General features: G+C 44.6%; 1 protein-coding gene across 10 annotated transcripts in view; it reads right to left on the reverse strand.

The window, feature by feature from the left end:
• Nucleotides 1-23,823, reverse strand: part of mctp1a (multiple C2 domains, transmembrane 1a) — a 154,593-nt gene that overhangs the window by 34,755 nt on the left and 96,015 nt on the right. For all 10 annotated transcript variants that reach the window (XM_036527391.1, XM_036527387.1, XM_036527386.1 and 7 more), the window contains 5 exons: nucleotides 22,858-22,960; nucleotides 22,357-22,458; nucleotides 21,868-21,942; nucleotides 20,251-20,370; nucleotides 8,912-9,031 (listed from right to left, as the gene is read on the reverse strand). In XM_036527391.1, the coding sequence (XP_036383284.1) occupies nucleotides 8,912-9,031; nucleotides 20,251-20,370; nucleotides 21,868-21,942; nucleotides 22,357-22,458; nucleotides 22,858-22,960 (520 nt within the window). The remainder of the gene's footprint in view (nucleotides 1-8,911; nucleotides 9,032-20,250; nucleotides 20,371-21,867; nucleotides 21,943-22,356; nucleotides 22,459-22,857; nucleotides 22,961-23,823) is intronic.

The raw sequence follows: 23,823 nt of genomic DNA on the forward strand, positions 1-23,823 counted from the left end.
AAGTATATGTGCGCTATTCTCATAGAGCAAACCTCTGTTGGCTAAACAGAAAAAGGCTTTGAAGCTATCCTGCCATTGTGCTCAGCTTCACACTGCCTGGCTGGGTTAGAAGCAGAGGCAGAGGTGCAAATTTGATTTATTTTACTTAACCAGGTGTACTGGGATAGTACTCTCTTTCGCGAAGTTAGTGGGTTATATAGGGACTGCATAGCTAATCAGCTTTTGGGAGGAGCATTAAGCAGTCAGATGCAGAGATGTCTGCTTGCAGTCTGCTTAGACCAGGACTTCGGGGTTGACACCCACACTCTTTTGATGTGCCTGAAGTGCCTGAACTTTTTTGATTCCCTGAAGAAGGGAATTATATATACTTGGTCCAGAGGGAAGAGCGTTGGCATACTAACACTACTTCCAGTAGCAACCTGGTTTTCACCAGAAGGTCTCACGTCCAAACCCAATACCCACATAGGAAGAGAAGGCTACAAGGTGGCGTGGCTGCTGGGCTAAATGAAAAACCAAATTCAAGGTTACTAAATGCAAATACCAGGTAATGCCAGATATCAGAAATAGCTGCCAAGTCTTTAAACAGAAATCTGCTATGAGGGAGTTGTCACGTGCCGGAAAAAGACACCCGCCATCACTGGCCTTGATCTGCGCTTGGTATCGGACAGCAGCAATCACCGCAGCCCGCGTTGTCAGGGTGTCCCAGTTTCACAACAGTGTCAGGACCGGGGAGCACTCCTGCAGGAGAGACTAAAGTCGCACCCCGACTGTTCTCCAACCGCCGAAAAGTTACGGGACGGCATCGCTCTCTCTCCCTCGCTCCCTGACAAAGCCGAGGAGGCACAAACAACCGCCACTGCGACAACAAAAATAACAACAGCGGAGCGGAGTGGCGGCATCATTAGCGAAGCGGGCACAGAGTTCACAGGGATGAAGCGCCGAGGCGCCCGGCGCACTCCGCGCTTTAAACTCCCGCCCGCGGAGGGGGGCGCCGAGCCGGGAGGCACGGGGGAAATCAGCCCGGCTGTAACGCTCCCAGTTAAAAGTGACATGACCTTTTGATTTTGTCACCTGTCAGCCGGCGCGGGATGTCACGGGCGCCAGGCAGTGGGAGAGAGAGAGAGAGAGAGAGACGCGCGTCTGCCTGGTAGCTCGGCGGCTGCTTTCTTTTTCCCCCCGCTGTCTCGCGGGCGGAGCGAGAGGCGGCGGAGGCAGCGGTGGCGGCGGAGCGCGGCGCCGGCGCCGGCAGATGAAAGGCCCGCGGGGCGGCGTGGCTTCTCTACCGCTCGTCATTATTCCGAGCGAGGCGACCCGCATCCACCGCGCTCAGGCGAACCTGCCGAATTCGGGGGAGAGAGAAAGAGAGCGAGAGAGAGAGGAAGAGAGGCGGGCTCACGGCGCGCCCTAAATGAGGACCGGATCTGAGGGCCTGACAAGGGTGCGCTTCAAAGCGGGACTGATCCGGGACAGGCGTCGGGTTTGATTCGGCTCGCGGTGGGCTTGACAGGCCCTCTCCCCAGCGCCCCACCTTTAAAGCACGCCAAAAAAAAATAAATTTAAAAAATAAAAAAACCAACAACAACACGGAGCATCATTTATTCATGAGGATCTCATCGAAGCAGTTTGTTTTTAAATTAGACGTGCAGGGGTGAAAGCGAGTCGACAAGCACAACAGAAACTAAAAACTTTCTTGTTTGTCTTCTGCTGCGCGGCGCCCCGGAACGTGATGTAAAAGGGTGAGGGTGCGCTGTTCGGCTCCAAATCGACATCACCCCATCTTTGAAACGTGTGCCGTGGAGCCGCGTGCGACGAGGTGGCGGCTCTCGCTACTGGAAGCTGGGCTGGGTTTACCTGCTGCGGCGCTGCTGGCTGACCTCACGCGTCACGTAATCTGACGGAAGTAATTACTGTTACAGCCTGCGAAAATACGTAAGCCGCCTCGTGTGTTAGAGCCACTGGAAGGCAACGATATCAGTGCGTATTTTAAGCCCTCTCTTGTTCCCATTCCCACGCCGCACTGCCCGTTAAAAGGGGTGACAACTGCGAGAATAAAGCAGGGCTGCCTGTTGATTGAGTTACCGCGGTATGAAACACGTCAAATCGCACGGCCGCTCAATACCTACTCTGCTCTGAGAGAGGACTGTCTCTCCGTATTAATAACTGCTTCGGATATTCTCCTGCACACTTCAGCACCCCTGTGGTAAAATTAGATATCGATTGAATATACAAAAAAAAAGAATAAATACAAGCAAAATGCGGGTTTTGTTTGTTTGTTTTTTTATTTGCTTGCCGGCACCCAGCAGCTCTTTGACTTTACAAGCTCCTGTGAGATATCTATCAATCATTACAGCCCACTTACAGTTGGACTCCTGCTAAGTTAATATCTGAGCTGTTATTCCCCCTCGTACGAGATCTGCTCAGGAGCAGCTAGGTAATGGTCTGCCCGGCTTCTTCTAAACACTCCAGAACCAACATTTCTATTCCACACAGCTATTTCATATACGCATTTTCCTTCAGAGTTTTATTTCAATACACTTTCGCTCAACATTTGCCAACCCCCTCTTATTTCCTCCATATAAACGGTCATCTTCTGATAATCAGAGCACTTTGAGGTATGCAGCTAGATTAAGGTGACTACCAACACTGGCCTAAACTCACTGACCATAACCATATTACTGGTCTGTTTAGGACTGTTGCTGTACATTAGTCTCTGTGTAGTCAAAGGTGAGCTGACCATTCTTTACATTAAGGCATTGGAGAATCACATGATTTGTACAAGCCTGGGGTTCAACCACAACGCATACAATTCTCAACAATAATATTCAAGGCTTACAGTGATGAGCAAAAAAAGATCAGAGCCAGGGAAGCAGAATACAGTGACATAAAACTGCACTGAAGTCAAGAACACTAGAGGGACGCACACTAACCTCAACTTGCCTCACCATCCACAGGTAAACCATGCAGTCTGACCTAACGACTGGCTGAGTGCGCTTCCGTGAAGCGACAGGCAGAGAACCCAGGATGTAAAGTTTAAATGTAAAACGAGAGGAGATTGAAGATTAGACAAATGGCACGTTGAAGATAGAAATTCAAATGAAAAAGTGTAGGGACCGCAGCTGAATATTTTTGCTGAATCAATTCGAAACCGGTTCAGAGATAAATCTTTAATTTATTTCCTGTTTTAGCTGAAAAGCGATAGGTATCTAGAATGTGTTCGGCGATCATTAGGGCCTCTCTCTCCTCCACTTGCCCTTTAAGGTACTGCATAAACAGGCCTAATTGCATATCCACTGGTGAGAGAGATGTCAGCGTGTTTCTCTTGCATGACAATCTCTGCTATAATTAACACCTTCACATCTGGTAAACTGTTTTCCGGGCCAGTGGCTCGGCTGCGCTGGCCTTCCAGAGCGGCCGCGGGCCTTGCGGTTTTCCATTCCAGCTGAGCTGTCCGTCGCTTGACTGCGCCGACCGTCCCCCTCCACACACACCCACCTCCCCAACCCCCCCACCCACCCAACCAAACGTTTCCAGGTTTCAGACAGAGTGATGATTGAGGGGGTTCACAGGAGCACAGGAGCGGGGAGAGTTTAGGCCATTGCCTCAGGTGTGCCGACCGTCTGTCCGACTGAGGCTCCTGTAACACCATCCCCCACCCCCCACCCCCGCCCCCACTCCGAGTGACTAGACCTTCGCCCCCCCACAGGGTCTGGGGAGGTACATTCACCAGTCCAAGAGGATCGCAAACAGCTTCATCCACATTCGCGTAGATCCGTTTCACTGAAATGTTTCCCTTTTAAAAGGCATCTAAGGTGGTAGTAAGAAAATGTAAAACCAAGTTTGGTCAGACATAGGAAACATTTTATGTCAATGTGAGGCTCACTTGATGTGTTCCATAACGCATATGGATTTTACATACTTTTCTACTCAGTAGCATGTGCTGCTCCACATACAGGTTAGTACATACCAAAACATATGCAGGTGTGAAGTACGCAAAATACAGATACATTTTGAATACACTTTCTCATTACCAACACAACATGACTCTCAACCATATACATATATTTACTACATTTATTGAACCTTCTTCTGTATTTCAAAAGAGATTATCAATATTTCTCACCAAGAATGTTGAGAAAACAAAATATATGTTGATCACCAGCATTTGGACAGGAGTTCCTCAGTGGCTAACTCCTACTTGTTCTGAATTCGAATATGTAGTTTGAAGTAGTTGAGAACAAGTATGGATAAAGCATGCTTCAATGCATGTTACGATTTTCATTGCTCCCAGGCACGTGAGAATACAGCTGAGCAATATCGACATTTCCTTGCTTTTGAATGCTTTGGAACAAATCAATATGGTGGCCACAAATGTCCGTACTTCCACGCATTCTAAGTAGTCTATACTTATACTATATGCGTTTTGGAACATGGCATTGGAACCACCCAACCACCTTCCCTGAAGTTAAAAAATTCTCAAGTTTTTCGTAAAAAGTTCCTTTAAAGGTCCAAACTGGCAAACATATTTGATGACCATTGCAAAGTCAGCTACTAATTATTTTTTTCCCCAGAGAAAAGCCCTTCATGTCCTTTAAATACAAAAAAATGCTCAACTTTGCAGAGGACCTACAACAGCCCCCACCTCCTGGCCTCCCTCACTGGCCTCTCCATAGCCAAGTCACAGTTTACTGGAGCCATTTAAATGCAGCATTTAAATGTGAAGTAATACTTCATTAATGATGAGCTGTTCCCTCTCCCACTTCGGGGACAGAGGGTGATGGCCAACAGAAAGAATTAGAGTCGGGGGTCAGCTGACTGAAGGTTAAAGTTTAGGTCGCCACCCTAACAAAGAACAAAGCGTGTTGGTGTTTGTTTATTCCCGATGTAGACAAAGACTGCGGTCGCGACACACAGTGACAGACGCACACACTGAACCCATCGGCTGTATATCTTTTATTTCATCAAGGAGCCTGGGTTCAACAGGGAGGTAAAAAAAAAAAGAGAAGAAATGGGTTCAGGCGGGATTCTTTCAGCATACTCTCATCCCAGGCCGTGGAAACCGCGGCTTTCCGGACGCTGACCTTTCACAGACACAATGGTTTGATTTTACATGTTGTTTAAAGTAATTAGTGGCGGGGCTCTCTGGGCCGACGGGGCGGCCATGTTCTGTATCTGGCACTGGACCGGGCCGCTCGCCGAAGGGCCCAGGAGGAATCCAAGGAACCCAGAATTCCCCGGGAGCGGGGCGCAGAACACGGACCACTTCCCGCCATATGCGCCGCACAATGGAAATGTTTACGAAAACAAACGGGGGAGGCGGCCCTTGCGAATGAAAGCGGGCTTTGGTAATGCGCTCCGCGCAGCACCACCGGGCGCAGTGTGCGCAGATGCTAATATTTGGACGTCTTACAAAGCCAAATGAACGCTCCCCGCCCGGGGGACGGAGAGGAATTCGCGCTCTCTCCTCTGAAGCTTGGTCTGGAGCTTGTTTGGCCACTCTCGTTTTTTCGCGTCATGTGACTGCAGCATGTGTCACGCAGGGGAGCCACACTGCAGCGCACGATGAAATTACTGCATGCTGCACGCGTTAAAGAAGGCATCTCAGGTCAGGTAAAAAAAAAAAAACAAATAAATAAAAACAACAACAACACAATAACAACGACACAACAGAGGACCCCATTATCCTCGAACAGGGGTAGTCTGTGCATCACATCTGTTCCAACATGATCAAGAGTTCTGTCTACAGCTCTGAAAAACCAGAAAGAACAGAAAATCTGACACATAACTTTTAGTTTTCCCCTACAAACTCACTTTGTCAGAGATGCAGACATCACACTCCGAGAAAGCCTCAACTACAACCAATAAAAAAAGACATGCTTTATGCCTGTCATGCCTTTCTTAAATGACATGCAATGAAAAAAAAAGGAAAAGAAAAAGAAGAAACAGTTGTGGGTAAAACAAAATGTGATGACCTCATAAAGGGGGGTAGGAATCAATTAAGTCTGTTTGGGTGCTAATCTTTAACAATTAATCCCTGCTTTCCGCAACCCTCTCTTGGAGTTCCGGAGAAATATCTGAATTCCTTCCATGGAGTTCCTAATAAACTAACTTCCCCCCTTTTTTTAATTACTCTGAAAAACAAGCCTCCCTCATCAGTCGCACTGCGGCTAATGGGAAGCAGACGGCCGCTGTTTGTTTATTGTGTCAGCGAGCGGAACTCTGACAGCTTCGCCAGCCCAGAACAGATCATCTGTTGTGGTTACAGTCGTCAAAATGCAGAACAATGGAGTGAAAGAAAGTGTGTGTGTGTGTGGGGGGGGTAAAAAGAGAAGAGAAAGGCGCAAACGCAGCAAGGACGGGCTTCGCGGTCATGTGTTTCTTATCGGACCATCCCGACTCAATAACCTCATCGCCGTAAACTTGCCCTGAACCGCCGGCCTTGGAGCTCATCGAACCTCGCTCGGAGGGGTTCAAAATCAGCGTTACCTCTCCACCACAAGCGGACACAAGACAAAAAAGTCTACTTAGTATACACCAGCCTGACCAGACAAGTTCTAATAGATATTCATTGACGGAGCGCTCAAAACCTGTGCTCATGGCCGTGGGAAGGTGGCACATTGTTACCGCAAGCCACGTAAACTGATATACAATAAACCCATACATTTCACACCATTTCATGTGGTAAATGCCCCTTTATCCAATTTAAAAGGAAGTACAGATGAATAAAAAATACTCATAATAAGTACACAATTTTTGTGCTCAGTTTTTTTTTTTTGCAAACAATGTCTCCATCTACAGGAAATACTGGGAAGTGTAACAGATATAGGGGCGAACCAATGTCCACACATATTTGAACAACTAGTGATTGCCATAATACTAATCCTCATACTTTCATACTGTCAGTCCCACCACCACTTTGTGATATGAGTTTGTGATATGATCAATTCCTGTGCTCAGATAAAACGCCAAGCTCTTGCTGTAGAGATTGCGCGTTTATTTTTGAAAGAGGGCGGCTTTGAATTCACCTTTTCACATGGCTTTTTGCCCGCACTCCGTAGCGCATCGAAACTGCATTAAACTCCCCCACCTCAGAGCAAGTAACACAAACACCCTTCTGAGTGCTTCTCCCTTTTTATCTATGTAAACGGCACACAAAACTGTACACAAATATGACAGTTGTGTCACATCTTCTATCAGGGTTTACAACCATGTAAGTGCACACAGGTGGAAGAGAGAGACATAAGAATACCTTTTGATGTTGAGCCATACCAGAAAAAGACAACTGCTAGAAATGGCACCAATCACGATTTGTTGTGGATCATTGATGAGAGAAGAGTTCTTATCAGTTTGTGGGTTGAAGATGACATTTAGCGGAGTGACTCTGGTGATGTTATAACTCCTGCAATAACTGCTCTCCGGGTATATGAAATACATAATAGTGTATTCCATATTAGTGTTCCTCGTCACATGCCTGAGCTTAAGAAATACATTTCTATTTAAGCAGGCACCCATGTTTTTAATGATTGCATCTTGCCTGAAACATATTTGTGTTCATCTTGGACAATCTGTCCTCAGCTGTCGACTGGAGAATTATCCATATTAATGGGATTGAGGACTCTGTTTTCAGCAAATGTCATTAACTGAGAGCGTTGTTTTAAAGCTCATCACTCTCACGCCGAAAACTCAAAACATTTTTTGCCTTATCAATGCTTTCATCGACAGCCTGCGCATAGAACCCGTTTATTGATATGAAACGTATTTTTAATTGGTTATTGTGAGAGCTGTGCGTTGAGGAACACTCGCTGGGCACGTTTAACCATACTCATTTCTCATTTACGGCCACATTATTTCAATTCTGTTTCATGAAGATAATTTGTTATTTAAATTCAAAAGGCGTGAAAAATTACTTTTTTTTTGTTTCAGCCATTATCTCGTACAAATCAGAGTCCATTCTTTAACTGTGTATTCATGAAAAATTAAGATTCCTCTGAAACACACGGCCGCTTAACTAGAAGCCCTAAACCAGCCTGGAGAGGCACTTATTAAAATGAATCACAGTAGTGTTCATGCTTTAGCTTCAATTTCAGTTTAGCTCCTCTCTCTCTCCAGTTTTTAACTGCACTTCCAGATGATTAAAAAATATTCACTTCTGTGTGACATTGCTTTGACATCATTTAATTGGAAAAAATGACAAATAAATAAACTACCGAGGTAAGTGGTATAGGGCCCTTGCAATGACAGCACTTCTTTCATGCCTCCGCAGACATTCAAATAAGAGAGGAAAAAAAGTTTTTTTTTCCCTTTTTCTTTTTTTACAGGTTTAATTTTTTTAAAGTGCTAAAAGATTTTCATTAAGGTCAACAAAAACAGTCTGTTCTGAAATAACTACCTGCTGTGTCAGGCCCCGCTATACATCGTGCTTTAAATACCTAAAAATATAATCTGTTACTTACATTACAATGCGGGTCTACTGATGCTCACTTTGCGTGCAGCCAGAAAAGGTACCTTGATGATTAAGTTTCACGTCTGACTGCATTTTGCTGGTCTTGCTTAAACTTAAACAACTACATTTAAATGAGATTCTCTCTAATTCAATATTTTGGACAGCAACATTAGCAGCAGTGACTCATCCAGCAACATATAGTTTCTGTAGTCCCAACTATGCAAACAGACTTCAGCGTGTCAGGATTACAATATTTTTCATGTTACTTTTGCTATTTATTATTATCTACTCATACTGTACTGAAAGAAAAAAACAAAACAACACAACAAAGCAGATTTGTCTGACGCCGCGCTCTGGTCTGCAGCGACCTGAGCGTGGCCACTCTGAGCACTGCAGTATGACACAATCGGGGTTATTTAGGGCAGGCTGGTGCAGGGATACGGCGGGAGGTCAGTGCGCAGAGACACTCACCACATCGCCTTGCCTGGTGTCCTTCCCCGAGGCGATGAGGATGTAGTTCCAGGCCAGGGGCAGCAGCAGCGCCAGCGGGATCATGTAGAGCTCAAAGTTCCACACCACCACAACAAAGAGCTGAGAGAGAGAGAGAGAGAGAGAGAGAGAGAGAGAGAGAATCAGAGTGAGAGACACAGAGAATGACAGAGAGGGGGAGAGAGAGAGACAAAGAGACAGAGAGACAGGCCATCAGACCCTGAACCCGGCTCTACACTCGCCTCGCACTCCGCCTGCCGCACTGTTAGAGTGGACAGCTTGGGAGACCCCTATTTTCATCAGGTTCTTTACATTGAGATGAGCCATTGAAGGGTTCAAAAGAAGACGTCCTTCGCACAATAACAGCACTTATGACAATCTGGTAATAGCAATAATGAAGGCGATTTCTGCGGGGTGGGGTGACGGTCGTTCGTGTCTGGGTGTCCGTCGTATCTGTCGTGTCTTAACTCTCTCAGCAAGAACGCAGTTGAGGGCTGGCCTCTCTGTCAGTCCTCCATGACCTGTCTATTCCAGAAACGCGAGAGTTCAGTAAAATAAGAACTGGGGCCGGCTCAAATGGTCTGTGTGTGGCCGATTTCATTAATAAGCATCAGAATACACCACGGCACTGCTAAGCGAGGACTTTTCTGCCCATAGGTTGTCTGCTATGTCATTTTCCACAATACTATTTGTTGTACTTGGAGAGGGTCTCAGCTTTCGTTGAGGCGATGCATGCACCGGCCTCGCCCCACCCCAGTGAACAGGTGTTTTGGCAGAGGGGCTGCGCCGTCCACTTCCGCCGGACTCGGCGGACCCCATTGTCTGAGAGAGCGCGTGTCTCCGCCGGTCCCCCCGGCGGGAGAGCAGGGTGACCGCGGGCGCGGCGAGCGCGGCTTTTTAATTGCCTCTCGGACGCTCGACGCAGCAGGCTGCCATGCGGCGTGGAGATAACATTCCAGCGTGCTCTCCGAAAAAGCATGGCCGCTCGAACCCGGGCACCGCGGAGACGGACCGCGCCGGCACCGAGTCATAAGCGGCTTACCGATGGACACCGATACGCAGGGAACTGCGCAGAGAGAGCGCGGATGAGAGTGCCCTCCTTATGCTCCCCGCTCACTCAAGCCGACTTTTCCCTAACACATCAAAAAAAGCACAAAACCCATAGGACACAAAATTACACCAGTTGGCTCTGCACCAATTTCCACGTATGCACAAAATGCACCATTCTAATGCTCCACGTACTGTTTGTATGTTTCATTTTGCGGCAACTCTTTTGTTCCGTTAATTAGTCACCATAAACGGCGAGTGGGAGCCACACTTGAGGCAACAGCCGCAGAAAGAGATTAAAATCTAAATGTCACACTGACGGAGAGCTCGCTCTTTCCTTAATAGATGCATTAAAGTACATATAATCTTTTAATGGCTTTCTGTATAAAAAACATTACGTGAGGGTGAATTAGTAATATGTATTTAAGATCTTACGTGTACCTACTTTTTTGCATTATGCAAAATTTGATCTAAAAACATTTCAACTGTAATTTTTTTGTATTCATTATATTTAAAAAAATATAGAGAACAAAATATGTAAGAAAAATACACAAACACACACCACAAAATTAGACATTTTGAAGATGACATCAATCAAGAAATTCAAAAAAAACTATTTAAAATTAATAATGTATTAAATTAAACAAAACAAATAAAATAAATATTTTGGTTGTTAGTTTATTAAATTGCTAACAGAGTGGAACTACTATTTTGCAGAACTGTTATACATTCAAAGTACACTTATAATTTTTGTAATTAAGTATTCACCAAATACTGGTATGTCAAGATCAATAAAGCATTAAACACACATAAAACACTTTAAATCAAGTTTTCCAGACAAAACAATATATCCATGTCATAATGATAATGTATTTTATTTATATTAATATTCTTTTCAGCTTGGTCTGATACTGTACATATTAAGCCTGAATCTGAAATTCTTATATCTCTGTTTAAAAGTACAACTTCAAGCTGTCGGTCAAATGTTTTCTCTTCCCATAAAATCTGTCACCACGGGATATCGACCACAAAACACGGTCAGATAACGGTAGGCCTTCTGTTGGTGCTACGGGTGGGGGTCATGCGGGGGCCCCCCAGACTAATAAATCTCCTTAAATGGGCCTCGTCCAGCAGCGGCATTACATTTACATTTATTTATTTGGGCATGGGGCAGGGGTGCCATCACAGAGCCCCTGGTGTCCCTGTGCCCCCCACTCCTAGGCTGGTGGGTGGAGGGGGGTGGCAAAGAACACCTTGCAGTGGCACAGATCACTTTTCGGGAGCACCTTGTTCTCAGGGCTGTGCGTCCAAAGGTATTCATTCACTCACCTGTACACATACACACACACAAGCTCTGTGGGGTATCGACTCGAATTCCCGAAGTCAATCCTGCACTAAAATGTAACCTCAGCTTCCTATTTCGATGTTTCACTTAAGTATCAAAAATCACATCTGCCCCGTTTCTTTAATGGACAAAAACAGCACGCCGTTTCATGCTGATGCTATTCACTAATCTCTCATTGTCTCAAATTCAATCCTGACCATGAACAGGTAATCCACATGCACACATATAATCATGCACACAGACACAGACGCAAGCAAACACACAAACACATACACACACACACACACATTCAATCATACACTCAAACTCAAATGAATATTAAAAAATATGGCTTTGTGTACATAAACAAAACAAAGACATTAATAATACATTATAAATGAATTGGGCAGTGAATTTGCATAACGCTTCGAGCAAAATATTTTATTTTAATAGGCATGTCCAGCACAGAACTCCCGCCAAGCCAGCCGCAAAACAACAGATAAGAGATTTTTAATAAAGGCCTGTTTGGGAATATGAGAAATAATCTTCAATAATTCAACAGTGTTTACAAGCAGACACACTTCCAGCCTACAGTCTACCTATCTTCCAGATTCAATATCTCTCAAAACCTGACTTTCATCCATTGTATGAGCTCAGCACTTCAACAGCACCTAGTTAAACTCCAGCTGCACTTTATGTGACGTATCATTTTTTCTTCCCAAAACGCTAGTAAACTATTTTAATTCATGTACCGTACCGCTATGAAAACAAAACACTGATACCTAATGCATAATGTATCCGAACTGTGACATTCTTTCACTGAAAACAACGATGAGAAAAGTAATTGAGACCTGCTGCCTAAAAGAGCAAAACTGCTCACCCAGAGCTGTTGTGGAAAAAGAATATTCGTAGCTACAATCACAGACATATCTAATGAACTGCAATGGATTTCTGTTCACCTCCATTTTCATTATAAACATTACTGACTATATTATGTGTTTTGCGCTGCGTGATATTTGGAATGCCTACCACAAAGTTTTATTTTTACTCCTGCATATTTAATTTTTTTTGACTGAATTGTCCCTTGCTGCTTGCCGTTTGTTTTGTTTTCTCTAGCCGTGGGATGTTTAACCTGTCGCTGCTCCTCCGCTCCTCTGCGCGCGGTTATTTTTCGCTCTGGGCTGGGATTGATTGACAGGGGCTGGAGCCCGACACCGGGGCCCACCAGAGGTGAACCCCGCTCGCATTCACACTCCCCGTAGCTAGGGCCCGCGCCCGCGAGAGGACAGGGGGGCCGCTCGCCCCGGCCAGGGGACCACACGCCCCTCCGGGAGAGGAGAGAGATGTGGAGATAAGGATGGGAAGGAAGGAAACGGGCTCTTTAAGCGTGCATTTGCATTGTCGGTGTGCAGCCAGGTAGACACAACGCCGCCCGGGCGCAATTCAGCAGCCACCGCCACTGTGGGGCATTGCTCAATTATTCAGTCGATATCAAACGCCGCACTTCCGAGCGAAGTTCTCCTGTGATGCAGTTTCTCAAAGGCCACAAGCACCTCGCTGCTAAGTCCTGCCTTAGCACAGTGTGCCTCTACGCAAATAACACACACTCACACGCACAGAAAACACTAATTGCACCGCCAGCAAATTACAGACTACATCTCCAACACACGAACACAAGATTCAAGGAAAAAAAGAGAAAAAAAGAAAAGGAAAGAAAAAAACGCATTTGCCTTTTTTGCCTGTTTCAAAAATATATTTGAAAATAAACACAGGGAGTGAATTTAAATGTGAAATTAAATTAAATTAAAGAATATGCTAATTGAATTATATTTTGACAGACACCTCTATTCATCTCAAGGTGGAAATAGATGGATATGCTTTAATGATCTATTAGAGCTCTGAATGCTACACCAGGGCACACTGTCTAATGCACAAAGAAGTTCAGTCTCCTCTCCCTACAGCAGAGCTGAACTGTGCAGCCCAGAGGCCTGAACAGCGGAATGTATGTAACACACAGACTGAAGCAAGAAACTTCGACAGTGCAAAAAAAGTCTCATAAAGACTGCGACTGAAACAAGTGCTGAGGTGCAGCCAAATACATGAAATTCAACAGTCAGCCTGACTTATATAAAAAGGGAATGCAAAACTACACATATATATGCATACATTTCATTATTTATTTGAAAATTAATATAAAATCTGTCGTATTACGACCGGCAAAAGTAATTGTAGTTTTCATCTCTTATTTTTCTGATATATTCGTATCACTGCATCTAACTCAAAACTGAAATGAACACAAAGTAATTGTGTGTACCACAGAATTTTTACCATTAATAAATTTACATTTTTTCACCATTCCACTTTATAAATATTAGTTATTTCTGGCTTGTCTCTTGATTGTGTTCCATCCTGCATCTTAGTGCGATTGCTGGTTTCATTCTGATTCTCATTCTGTAAATTAATGAACACTCCATTTGATGGACTACACAATGCAACAATGTGTTTCAATTATTTCTTCCATTGGGGATAAAGGCGAGTGTTTTTTCCCCGTGCTTCCTGTCCAGTGTGTGTGGCCATCTATCACTCACTCCGTACTCAGCAGAGATGGATCAATATGAATTTCCTACCATTCAGACAAATGGATCTTATTTGAGAAGACACTTGTCATCTTACATAGCCCTTGTTAAAGTGCTTAATTTATTTTAGAGAAGCAAGGACAATCAGACCGATCCCTGCATTCAACCTGCATTCAATACAAACAAATGCAAGTTGTACTTTTTTGCCACACATGTTCTTTTTTTCTCCAATCATTTTGGTGAATGGTTGTCTTGCGAAGAAAAAAAATGCTACACCAGCATTTAAAAGTCAATAGAATTTAAAGACAAATGCTGCCTGAATCCAAGGGTAAATCTCCTATTTTTTGGCAGTAATTCTTCTGCTTGGAGAAGGGCTCTGGAGGCATTAGCATATATAAGGCAGAATTACCTGTTTGGATAAAAACCAAACAAAATTTAAGTACATTTGTTATATATATATATATATCCTATTTTTAAAACAATATCCATGAATTATCGCTTCCTCCTAAGGAAAATACTTCTTTAAGGAAGCCTGCAGAAGAATCATTCAGTATAGCTGCTTTGATAAATTTGATGAACATGCTGGTGGACGGTTTAGAGGAGATTGGGTGGTGAAGTAGTGTCCCCTCCTGGACATTGAGAGTACTACATCAGGTGTGTACAAAAAGCATGCTCCGAAATACGCAAGAACCAATTTTAAAATAAAATTAAAACTAAATAAAACGCTCTTTCTAAGAATGATAAATGAATCAAATAACACATTAAACTTGATTTCAATGCTCTGGGTTTCCAGTAAACAATGCTTGCATCACCAGTGTATGTAAATATAAACAAGTTCATTAACACTACCACGGTCATTGGTAATTATTGCTATTGACACCACAATGTTCGCGCTGCTTCTTTTTTTGTTTTGAGATTTTGTTGTTTTCTGCTTGTGAAGTTCAACAGGATGCTAAATCCCCTGTCCAGATGGATCATGGCCCCGCACTTGACCCCGGGGTCCAGCGAGCTTCTTGCCTCATGAGAGGATCCTTTAGAGAAGACCCGAAAGAGCACTAGGGTCCCGGGGTTGGGTTCAGTCGGAGGTTGAGTGTGTGACCGTGCTGACCGCAGTGACCGCATTGACCGCGGGCCTTGGCAGCTGTGTGGGACCGGCAGCAGGGTCATCTCCGCGGCCCGCCCCGCGGACGGGGAAACGAAAACACATGGCGGCATGTGAGCGGCACGTGTGTGCCAATATACACACGCCTATGCGCACATGCGCGTCCCTTTTTTCACCGAGGGGTGAATTTGATCTAAATGCAAAGCAGGTGATGGCTGCTCCAGTTTCCAGCAAAAGTAGCTCCCTTGTCTGGACTCTCCCCGTGATAAGAGTCCTACTTTGCTGAACATAAAAGCCCCCCGGTATCATTTCCCCTGCTTCCCAACAAACCCCATTCTTCTCCCTTCTCCCTTCCTGTGCCAAACAATGCTAAGTCTATTTGCTCCCAATTCAGGACCCAATTGGAGATAAAGTTACAGCAAATTTGTTTGGTGAAAAAGGCAGTGGGGCCTGCGCTCCCAGGAGCAATAACAACCTTGTCTTTCAGCGGCGCGGCGGCGCTGGCATGAGCCCCTGCTCGGAAACAAACACCGGCAGGCTCTCACAATGGCCTCGTTCTTCAGGGGCCCTGAATGGGAGAGCGGGCTCAGCTTGCAGGTGTTCAGGTAGAAAGGTAAAGCGAGCGCTTGACCCCCTTGCGGCGGGGGGCAGCTCCGGACCGGGCCGTGGGCGTGGCTGCCGGGTCTGTCCGTCGGGCCGGTGAGGGGGTGGGGCCGGATTAAGGGGGGTGGGGGGGGGGGATTGGCCAGGCACATTGATCCGTCATGGCTGTACATCAGAACAACGCCGATGGTGAAGAGATTATAGGGAAGGGTGGGACGCGGACAGCAGAGTGTGCCTGTCTGAATAGGCGTAACTGACACTGTACCTGTGTGTGTGTGCGTGTGTGTGTGTAATGACCTGAGCAGAACATAATCACAGCAGGACTGAAAAAATTAAATTCACCCTTTCAAAATTAAAAAAAGACCTATTCTCTGGATTCTATTCTCCACATATAACGTCTACTCTTCCACCATGCACTGCGTTACCACTGGATACACCTGTTTAGGTTTTCTGTTCTTTGCTTCCATGTCTTCCCCTTTCAATATATAATAAAAAACTTGACATTAAGATAACAGTGTACCCCGGACCCTGAGCAGGCAGTGTTTTAAAACAGAGTACAATGTGGGTGTGAGCAGTGCCTTTTGACGAGAGTGTAACACCTCACACGGTGCGTTAAGTTTCCCGTAAGCACAGTTAGCAGACAGGTTTGTCAGTGAGTGAGTGAGTGAGTGAGTGAGTGAGTGTTCTGTTCCTCCTCCTTCTTTTCTGTGATTTTACTGTCTGCCAACCCGCAGTGGCACCGGCGCGCGAAACAAAACAGATGTACGGAGCTTTCCGGAAACACATCACCTGGGCCAGATGGTCCCTGTAAAAAACTACTTAAAGAAATGAGCGATGTAATTACGAACGGCTCTCGTGAAAGGCGGCTTCGGGAACGAGGAAAGGCAAGAGGCGCTACCTGCTGAGAGGGAGATGCAAATGAAGCTGCCGCACTTAAGCAGAAGCGATAAAGCGGTGATAGCGCAGTACCGGCCCCGCGCTCACAAAAACCCCATAACCGAACCGGTCCTACAACCCAAAAACACGCCTGTAACTTTCTCAACTGAACTTGCATGGCTTTTATCCTGTCTCACCTGTAATATGGCTAGTGGGCTAAACGTAATTAAACGATATGGATCCGCCACGCGAGCCTTAGAAATCAGCAGTAATATGAATGCCGTGTGGCACACCTTCCTCTGCAAGTGAGTCACAATGAAAATCAGCCGATTTCCTCCTTGTCTTCTGTAACCCTGGGCAGAGAGCGAAGCAGCGGTTACAGCCCTGGGAGTAGCCTAGTTACAGCATAAAGCCCAGTGCACACAACACAATTACACTATAACTAGGCCACGGTTGAACCTACACATTGCTTGTGGAACCGTGCCCTGGGCTTAAACCAGTGAGTCCTGGGTTCAAATCCCCAGTGAGGTTGTGCTTTTTGTACCCTTGAACAAGACATTTTACCTCAATTCCTCAAGTACCACCCCATATGAATCAAGTGAAGCATATGTAAGATGGAAATGAGCACTTTTACTTGCATAAAGTAGTGCACCAAGCAAAGAAATTATACAGTCCAATGTACTGTATGGCACAAATATCTGTACCACCAGAATATAATTATTTTAGAATAAAAGTAATAAAAACTATGAGGGCGCCCTGCAACTGAGAGGGGTCATTTAAAATGAAATGCCTCATTATCCCCTCTCTTTGAAAGGAAACCGAAGAAATTCAAATGCTACCTTGTTTTAGGTGACTTTCTTGACATTTTTGTCTGACATTTTCATTAAATTTTGCGACAACTGGTCGGGGGAACAAAAGACGGAAAAAAAAAAACCCACACGTGAATCGAAATGTTAGCTGATCAATAGGGTCTCTCCCCTGTCTCTGGTTGGCCAGCGGTGACCTGCACTTCCAGTGCTGGCGCTGTGCACAAATTCAAAAAGTGTCACGCACCAAATGTTAATGCAAAACACCGCGGCTGAAAAGGCTAGGGCCGCGCTAACAGACAGGTCCCGCAGCAATTTATGCAGAAACACATGAAGGATTATAAGTTTGTCTCCTGCTACAATTCAGCGATTTAGGAGCTTAGGACAGGGCGTCCTTTTGATGACGGGCTCAGTTGTCCAATTATACGTTTTTTCTGCTTAACACAGAGCAGGAGTGACAGAGCGGCGGGATGGGACGTTACGCGTGTCCTCGCGAGAGATAGGGGGAGACGGAGGGAGAGAGGGAGAGAAAGAGCGATGATTATTTATTACAGCTCTGAAAGCATTTCATCCACATTCCATATGACAGCACCCTTAGTGTTCCAAATCCTGCCTTATAAATGCAAGTCTGACGACTAAATAACTACACGAGAGGGGGGCGGGGGAGAGACACAGAGACAGAGGATAGCTTTTCTGCACAGATGCACACACTTGGGCCTACAACAGGGCCTTGTACTGGCATGTACATCACAGTACAATATGTACCACAACCTAGATGACATGATACAATATTGAGCTGCGATATTCTGTTTATTGTGATACTTCTTATATTGTGATATTAGGGGTTTTTTTCTACCTCACATATAACATAATTCACCCTGCTCTGACAGGCTGTTCATGTAACCCACATACATCCAATTACTAAAGCAAGAGGTAAACTTCTTTCTGTAACTTTCATTGTTACAAAACAGACAAAAGTCAAATAATATTGAACTGATGAACATACAGAAGTATAAAATTACAAACATGTTAATGTACTCGTGTTAGTTTACAAGAGTTGCAGAAGGGTCACTCCATCTCTGTGACAGAAAAAATAAACCTCACAGTCCTAAATGGTATTTACTCATTGCCACAGCAAGGCACAACAGACCTGCATACTGTGGAAAACCTGCTTGAGAGTGATTTGGACTGTTGATCATTTGCATCGGCATGTGTGAAACTCCAACAATATACTGTACTTCCCAGTAATTGGGTTTGATTCATCCAATGGAATTAGATGCCAGATTATTCTTTCTGCTCGAGATCCCAGGAAAATGGTAATCTTTAATGTGGTGTCCAAGGCAATCACTTACCACCAGGCAAATGGAAGGCAGGTGTGTATCGAGACAAACCGATATTGCTCCAATGAATCACTCCATGGGACTAAAGCACTGTGGCGACTCTCACATTGACTGAATCTGGATCTACCCATGGAATCAATCAGATCTGCCGATTTATATTAGAAAAAAAGGGCAATTCAATCGAGAAGACAAATAAAGCTCAGCTCAGGCTAGTGCCATATTACAATAAAGAGCCTTTTACCTTAAAGATGGCTGCAAGGTTTTGATTGAAAGGACGTTTCATTGTAATACACTGCAGGATTAACCTGGGCAGGTTTTTTTTTAATTGAATAGCACTTTCCGTTAAGAAGACTTTGCAATTTTGATTGAATCCCATATTGCGATGTAGATTGGAACTAATCACAGCGTGCTTTGTCCTTAATTTGGAATAATTTATTTAAGCAAGCATTAACTTTTTTGTAGTCTTCTTAAGCGTCATCACGAGTTCAACGGTCTCTGAAATGAACTAATAATACAGTGCAGACCTGGATTAAACCACAGTGCTGATTATCCTAGAGTACAAATATGCAAGTGTGGTTAAATAAGTGTTCTACTCATGCACACATTTTAGGTTAAGAAAAGCAATATGAAACTGAATGGGTGAACAAGAAAAGCAAAACTCTTCTCAAAGACTTTTTCACTGGTCATCCCTATGGTCCTTCTTTGTTTAAATCAGTGAGCTGAGGGAACGGCACACACTCTTTTGAGGCCATTTCACATTGCATTCTGACAGAGGCAGCTGTGGCAACCTCTAACCTAGTGGTACCTGCCACCCCTCCCAGTCCCTCTGTCCGGTAAATTGATACAACATCGTCCTGATGCCACTCTTGTGGATCATACCAATGCCCCAGAACATGGGGGAGCTCCCTTGCATTCCAATGTAGATGTTGCCCTAGAGCACAGATTTGCTATTTGCTAAACCAAATATTCAGCTCAGTGGTTAACATTAAAAACTGTTGTCATTGTTGAATTTAAATGTAATGGATGTGCAGTCTCATTACTAAAATAGAGGTTAAAGGCAATGTATATACAGTGGGGTCAGGGGTATGACTTGGCTTTCCAATCCAAGTCAATCCAAACATGTCATCTAAATAAGTTCAAAATGTGACCACATTTCAACTTGGTCACAATAAATAAAGAAATATAATGAACCATTTCCACCTGAAAAACATGGTAATCAATGGACAAAGCTGAAGATGACACATCCAGAACTAGCACACCAGAGCAGGTAGAACCAGAGCTACTTATTACCAGCTGAAACCCCCTACACAAGGAAGTACTGAGAACAGGCAGTTTCCTGTGCTTAGGTCAAGTATATAACCCTGTTGATATGACCACACCAGGCAATGTGCAAATCTCATGTCTCCATCAAGCTTGCTCCATGAGCATGGCCATCATTTGACTGGTCTGATTTGTCCCAGACAGAGACAAATTGTATGCATGTGGTGTGATGCTATCTCCGCTAAAGCTGCACCAATGACCCAAGCACATGTGTCACATCAGTGATTGCTTGTGTCACAGTATGTCTTCAGTACCGGTTTTGGACTGTGTCTGGGCCAGGTTTGGACCGCAATGGGACGAGTCCCGCAAATGGGAAAGGGCTCCTACCAGGAAGGCGCAGATGCTCCTCTGCGGAGACTCCCACTCGAAGCAGCTGTTGATGTAGAAGCCGGCATTGATCAGGACCATGATGCAGCGGCGCACCCGGTTGAAGTTCTGCAGCAGCAGCTGCGGAGAAAGGAGACACGCGCACACAGACACGGGTTCAAGCATCCATTTACCACTCCCTGCTATAAACGCTGAGGACAGCATGTTAGCTCTGGGGTTCTTGTGACCGGGGCAGTGCAGTGCTAAACACTGGGGGAGGTCACAGGACCAGATCCACACCAGCCCGTTTCAAGAGAGGGGCGGCCTGTGCTAGCGCTAACACGGATATGGGTGCGCAGAGCGCCCGCGATCCCCAGTGCACCTCCCGAAAACCGCTCCCACAGCCCTTAATCCATCCTGCTTCTTTAAGACCCCATAAACTCCACAATGAGGTAAAATAATAACGATAATTCAAGGCATAATTTCAACTCCCCGCTGATATTTGGCATCCTACCAGCGGCGAGCAAATTACTGCAATTCCGCAGGGTGGTTTTCTGATTAGGGAACGGCGAAAACAAAACAGAGAGCAAACCTGGAAACCAATTCAATCGGGTCTTAAATATAGCCATCCCAGAAAAATCAGGATGTCTTGTTTTGTCATGTTTAAAAAGTTGGTTCAAAGGCATTCATGAGGAGGGTTGCTTTTCCAATGTTCAGCTTATCCATAATTCACCACAGTACAGCTGTGACCTGCCAATGACTGCACTCCTCTGCTGCACCCCTGTAGACGAAACAGACATATCTGATGATGGCCTTCAACTCGCAAGGCTTTGATCACTGCAAATAATCCAATTTACTTTGGAGCAGTGGAATTAAGATGCACTCCCAACTCTTGAGTTTTTCCTCGCGTGTGGAAAAAAAAAATGGCACAAATGGCAAGCTGGGATATAATGGCCTTATTGTTTGATTTGCAGATGAGTGTGTGCGCGCATGGGTGTGCTTTCTCTCTTTATTTCTCATTTGCGGCACTGTCTAAAGCAACCAGCAGGCAACGGGCCACGACAAAAGAGCGCTGGACAGATCGGCCTCCAAAAAAAGCCCTATGACATCATCATTCAGACGCTTGACAGAAGTCCTTTCGATGAGTCAGAATAAAAAAAAAAAAAAATGAAAGACAGCAAAAAAATGAAAAGCGGTGTGTGCATCTTCACATTGTAAAAGGTGGGACAAAGGCCTGGGATATATGTCTGTTTTGTCCCAAACAGCGTTTTGTGACAGGTCTGATCTGGGCCAGCCCCTCCGATTCAGCCCTTTGTTAGCCAGGCACATTGAGCACTGGCGACAATGGAGTGCCTAGCAGTGGTGGCACACAGGGCCGCCTGGATGGCCAATCTCCTTATGAGGCCGGAGCTGTGACAGCTTGACGTTTCTATTCACCGCCCCGGAGAAGAGGGGAGAGGAAAGAGAAGGAAAAAAAACCCCTCTCTCTTTTCACGCCCGCGCCCACGTCCCGCGCTCCGAGCCGCCCGGCGACTTGTTGTCTGCTGCCACTCACGGATTTAAAAAAAAAAAAAAAACACAGAGCCTTATTAGGGCTTTGATTTGGGGCTGAGTTCATTAGCAACCTGAGAGTGTTACCTGCTTCGAGACTCTGGGCTCCTCTTCAATGTACTTCTGTTCTATTGGTATCAAAGTTCTGAGCCCAGCTTTCACCTGTTGGTTATACAAAAAATGCAACAAAAAAAAAAATCATAAGAAAATTTAAGGCTGTATTATAATACTCTTCTGGTATTGATAGGCAATGTACAGTAGGGATGAAAAATTTAATAAACAAAATAACACGGTCATATCTGTTAAATTAGAGCCTTGTACACACATACACAAATATGCTTTATGGTTGTGCTGAATATACAGCATCTACGCCATGTGTGCTAGTACAGCGTTCTCTCACACCACTAAAATGGCGGCAGACACACGCAGTGACACATTCGTCGCATTCGCAAACAAAGGCGATTCAGGGAAGCCCGCTCGTCTTCGGTAATTACGGGACGGGGAGGAATGGAAGGCGACAGGACTGAAGTGGAAGGAGAAGAATAAAAGGCGAGGCAGAGAAGAAAAGAGACTTACAGCATTAAAAATCACGTCTATTTCGAGAAAGATGACCCCCTTGGTTGGCCCTGTCAGCTCCTTGTTTTTCAAGGCGTAAGCTTTCCGTTCACCATTTTGAATCTGCGGGAAAAGGACATGACAGCCGTCTGTCTCCCAAAGCCCAGCTGAATACACTCCCTCCCCGACCTTTGACCTCCCAGCTGCTGGATCTGACAGAGAACCCAAAACAACTGTGGCAACTCTGACAAGTACCTGTTCATTACCAGAAGCCCACTGTCAGGGAGAAATTAACTATCCTGGGGAATCAGCCTGCGAAGCTGTATTATGCGTTTTATTCTCTCTCTCTCTCACACACACTCACACTCACACACTCTCATACGCTCTCTCTCTCTTTGTGTTACGAATGCAAAATCTCAGCCCAGAAAGTACTGAGCCACTGATGTTTTTTTTTTTTTTTTTGCTGTTTTACTTTTCAAATGCACTCAAAGACATCAGCAGCGGTGTCTGGTCACGACTCACATTTAACAAGGGGATGGCCACTTTGCCCAGGAAGTCTGCACTCCGGTCCCGGTCTTCATCATAAACCGTGACTTCCAGCACTGAATGGATGTCTTTCACGTTGCTGGTTAATGGAAAAGTCAGAGAGGAATAGACAGGGAGAGGTGGTTATCAATGACTAAAAATAAACATCTCTGGAATCTTTAAAGTCCTGACTAAATTAATTCATTAAATGCTTTGTGTCTGACCATATAGAGTGCAAGTAAAAAAAAAAAAAAACAGAGGAGTAATTCTCTCTCTGAAATGCTATCTTTGAAAAGTAGGCTACTGAGGAGAGCTCTAATGAAGGAAAATGAGGTTACTCTTAAAGACACCAGAGCTCTGAGGAAGACCAGATTAATGTCCTTTCCATGGGAATTCAAAGATGAATTTCCACTATTGAAATCTTTCAGTGAACACGATGAACCATGTCAATTAAGTTCATGAAATAATTTATGAATAACTACCGGCTATCAATATACTATTTGTGTGAGGGCATTTTGGTTTACAAAATATTTAACAAATAAATATTTGGAAAAACATTTGTTGAGGGAAAAATTATTGTTTTACACATGAACACCTCACTAGTACAGAACTATACTCTTTTACTCCTTAACTCTCTAGTATTTGCATCACTGTACAAAAATGATTACATGTTACAATTGCTTAAATGTATAACTCCTAATAACAAGGCATAACTCACATTGCATGGAAATGACATGCATTATTTAACTAATTGATTTTATTTTGCTTGTTTATTAACTATGACAGTGTGAATCCCCTCTTCATTATCTTAAATGTGCACCATAAAATTATAAATAAATGCAATAAACACATTCAGAAACTATACACAAATGTGAACGTGTTACAACGGCTCACTGTGCCCACACAAGGATATGAAAATATTACAATGCAGCATACAACCAATGCAATGTATTGCATTGTACA

This window comes from Megalops cyprinoides, chromosome 4 (genome assembly GCF_013368585.1).
Source record: "Megalops cyprinoides isolate fMegCyp1 chromosome 4, fMegCyp1.pri, whole genome shotgun sequence".
NCBI lineage: Eukaryota > Metazoa > Chordata > Actinopteri > Elopiformes > Megalopidae > Megalops > Megalops cyprinoides.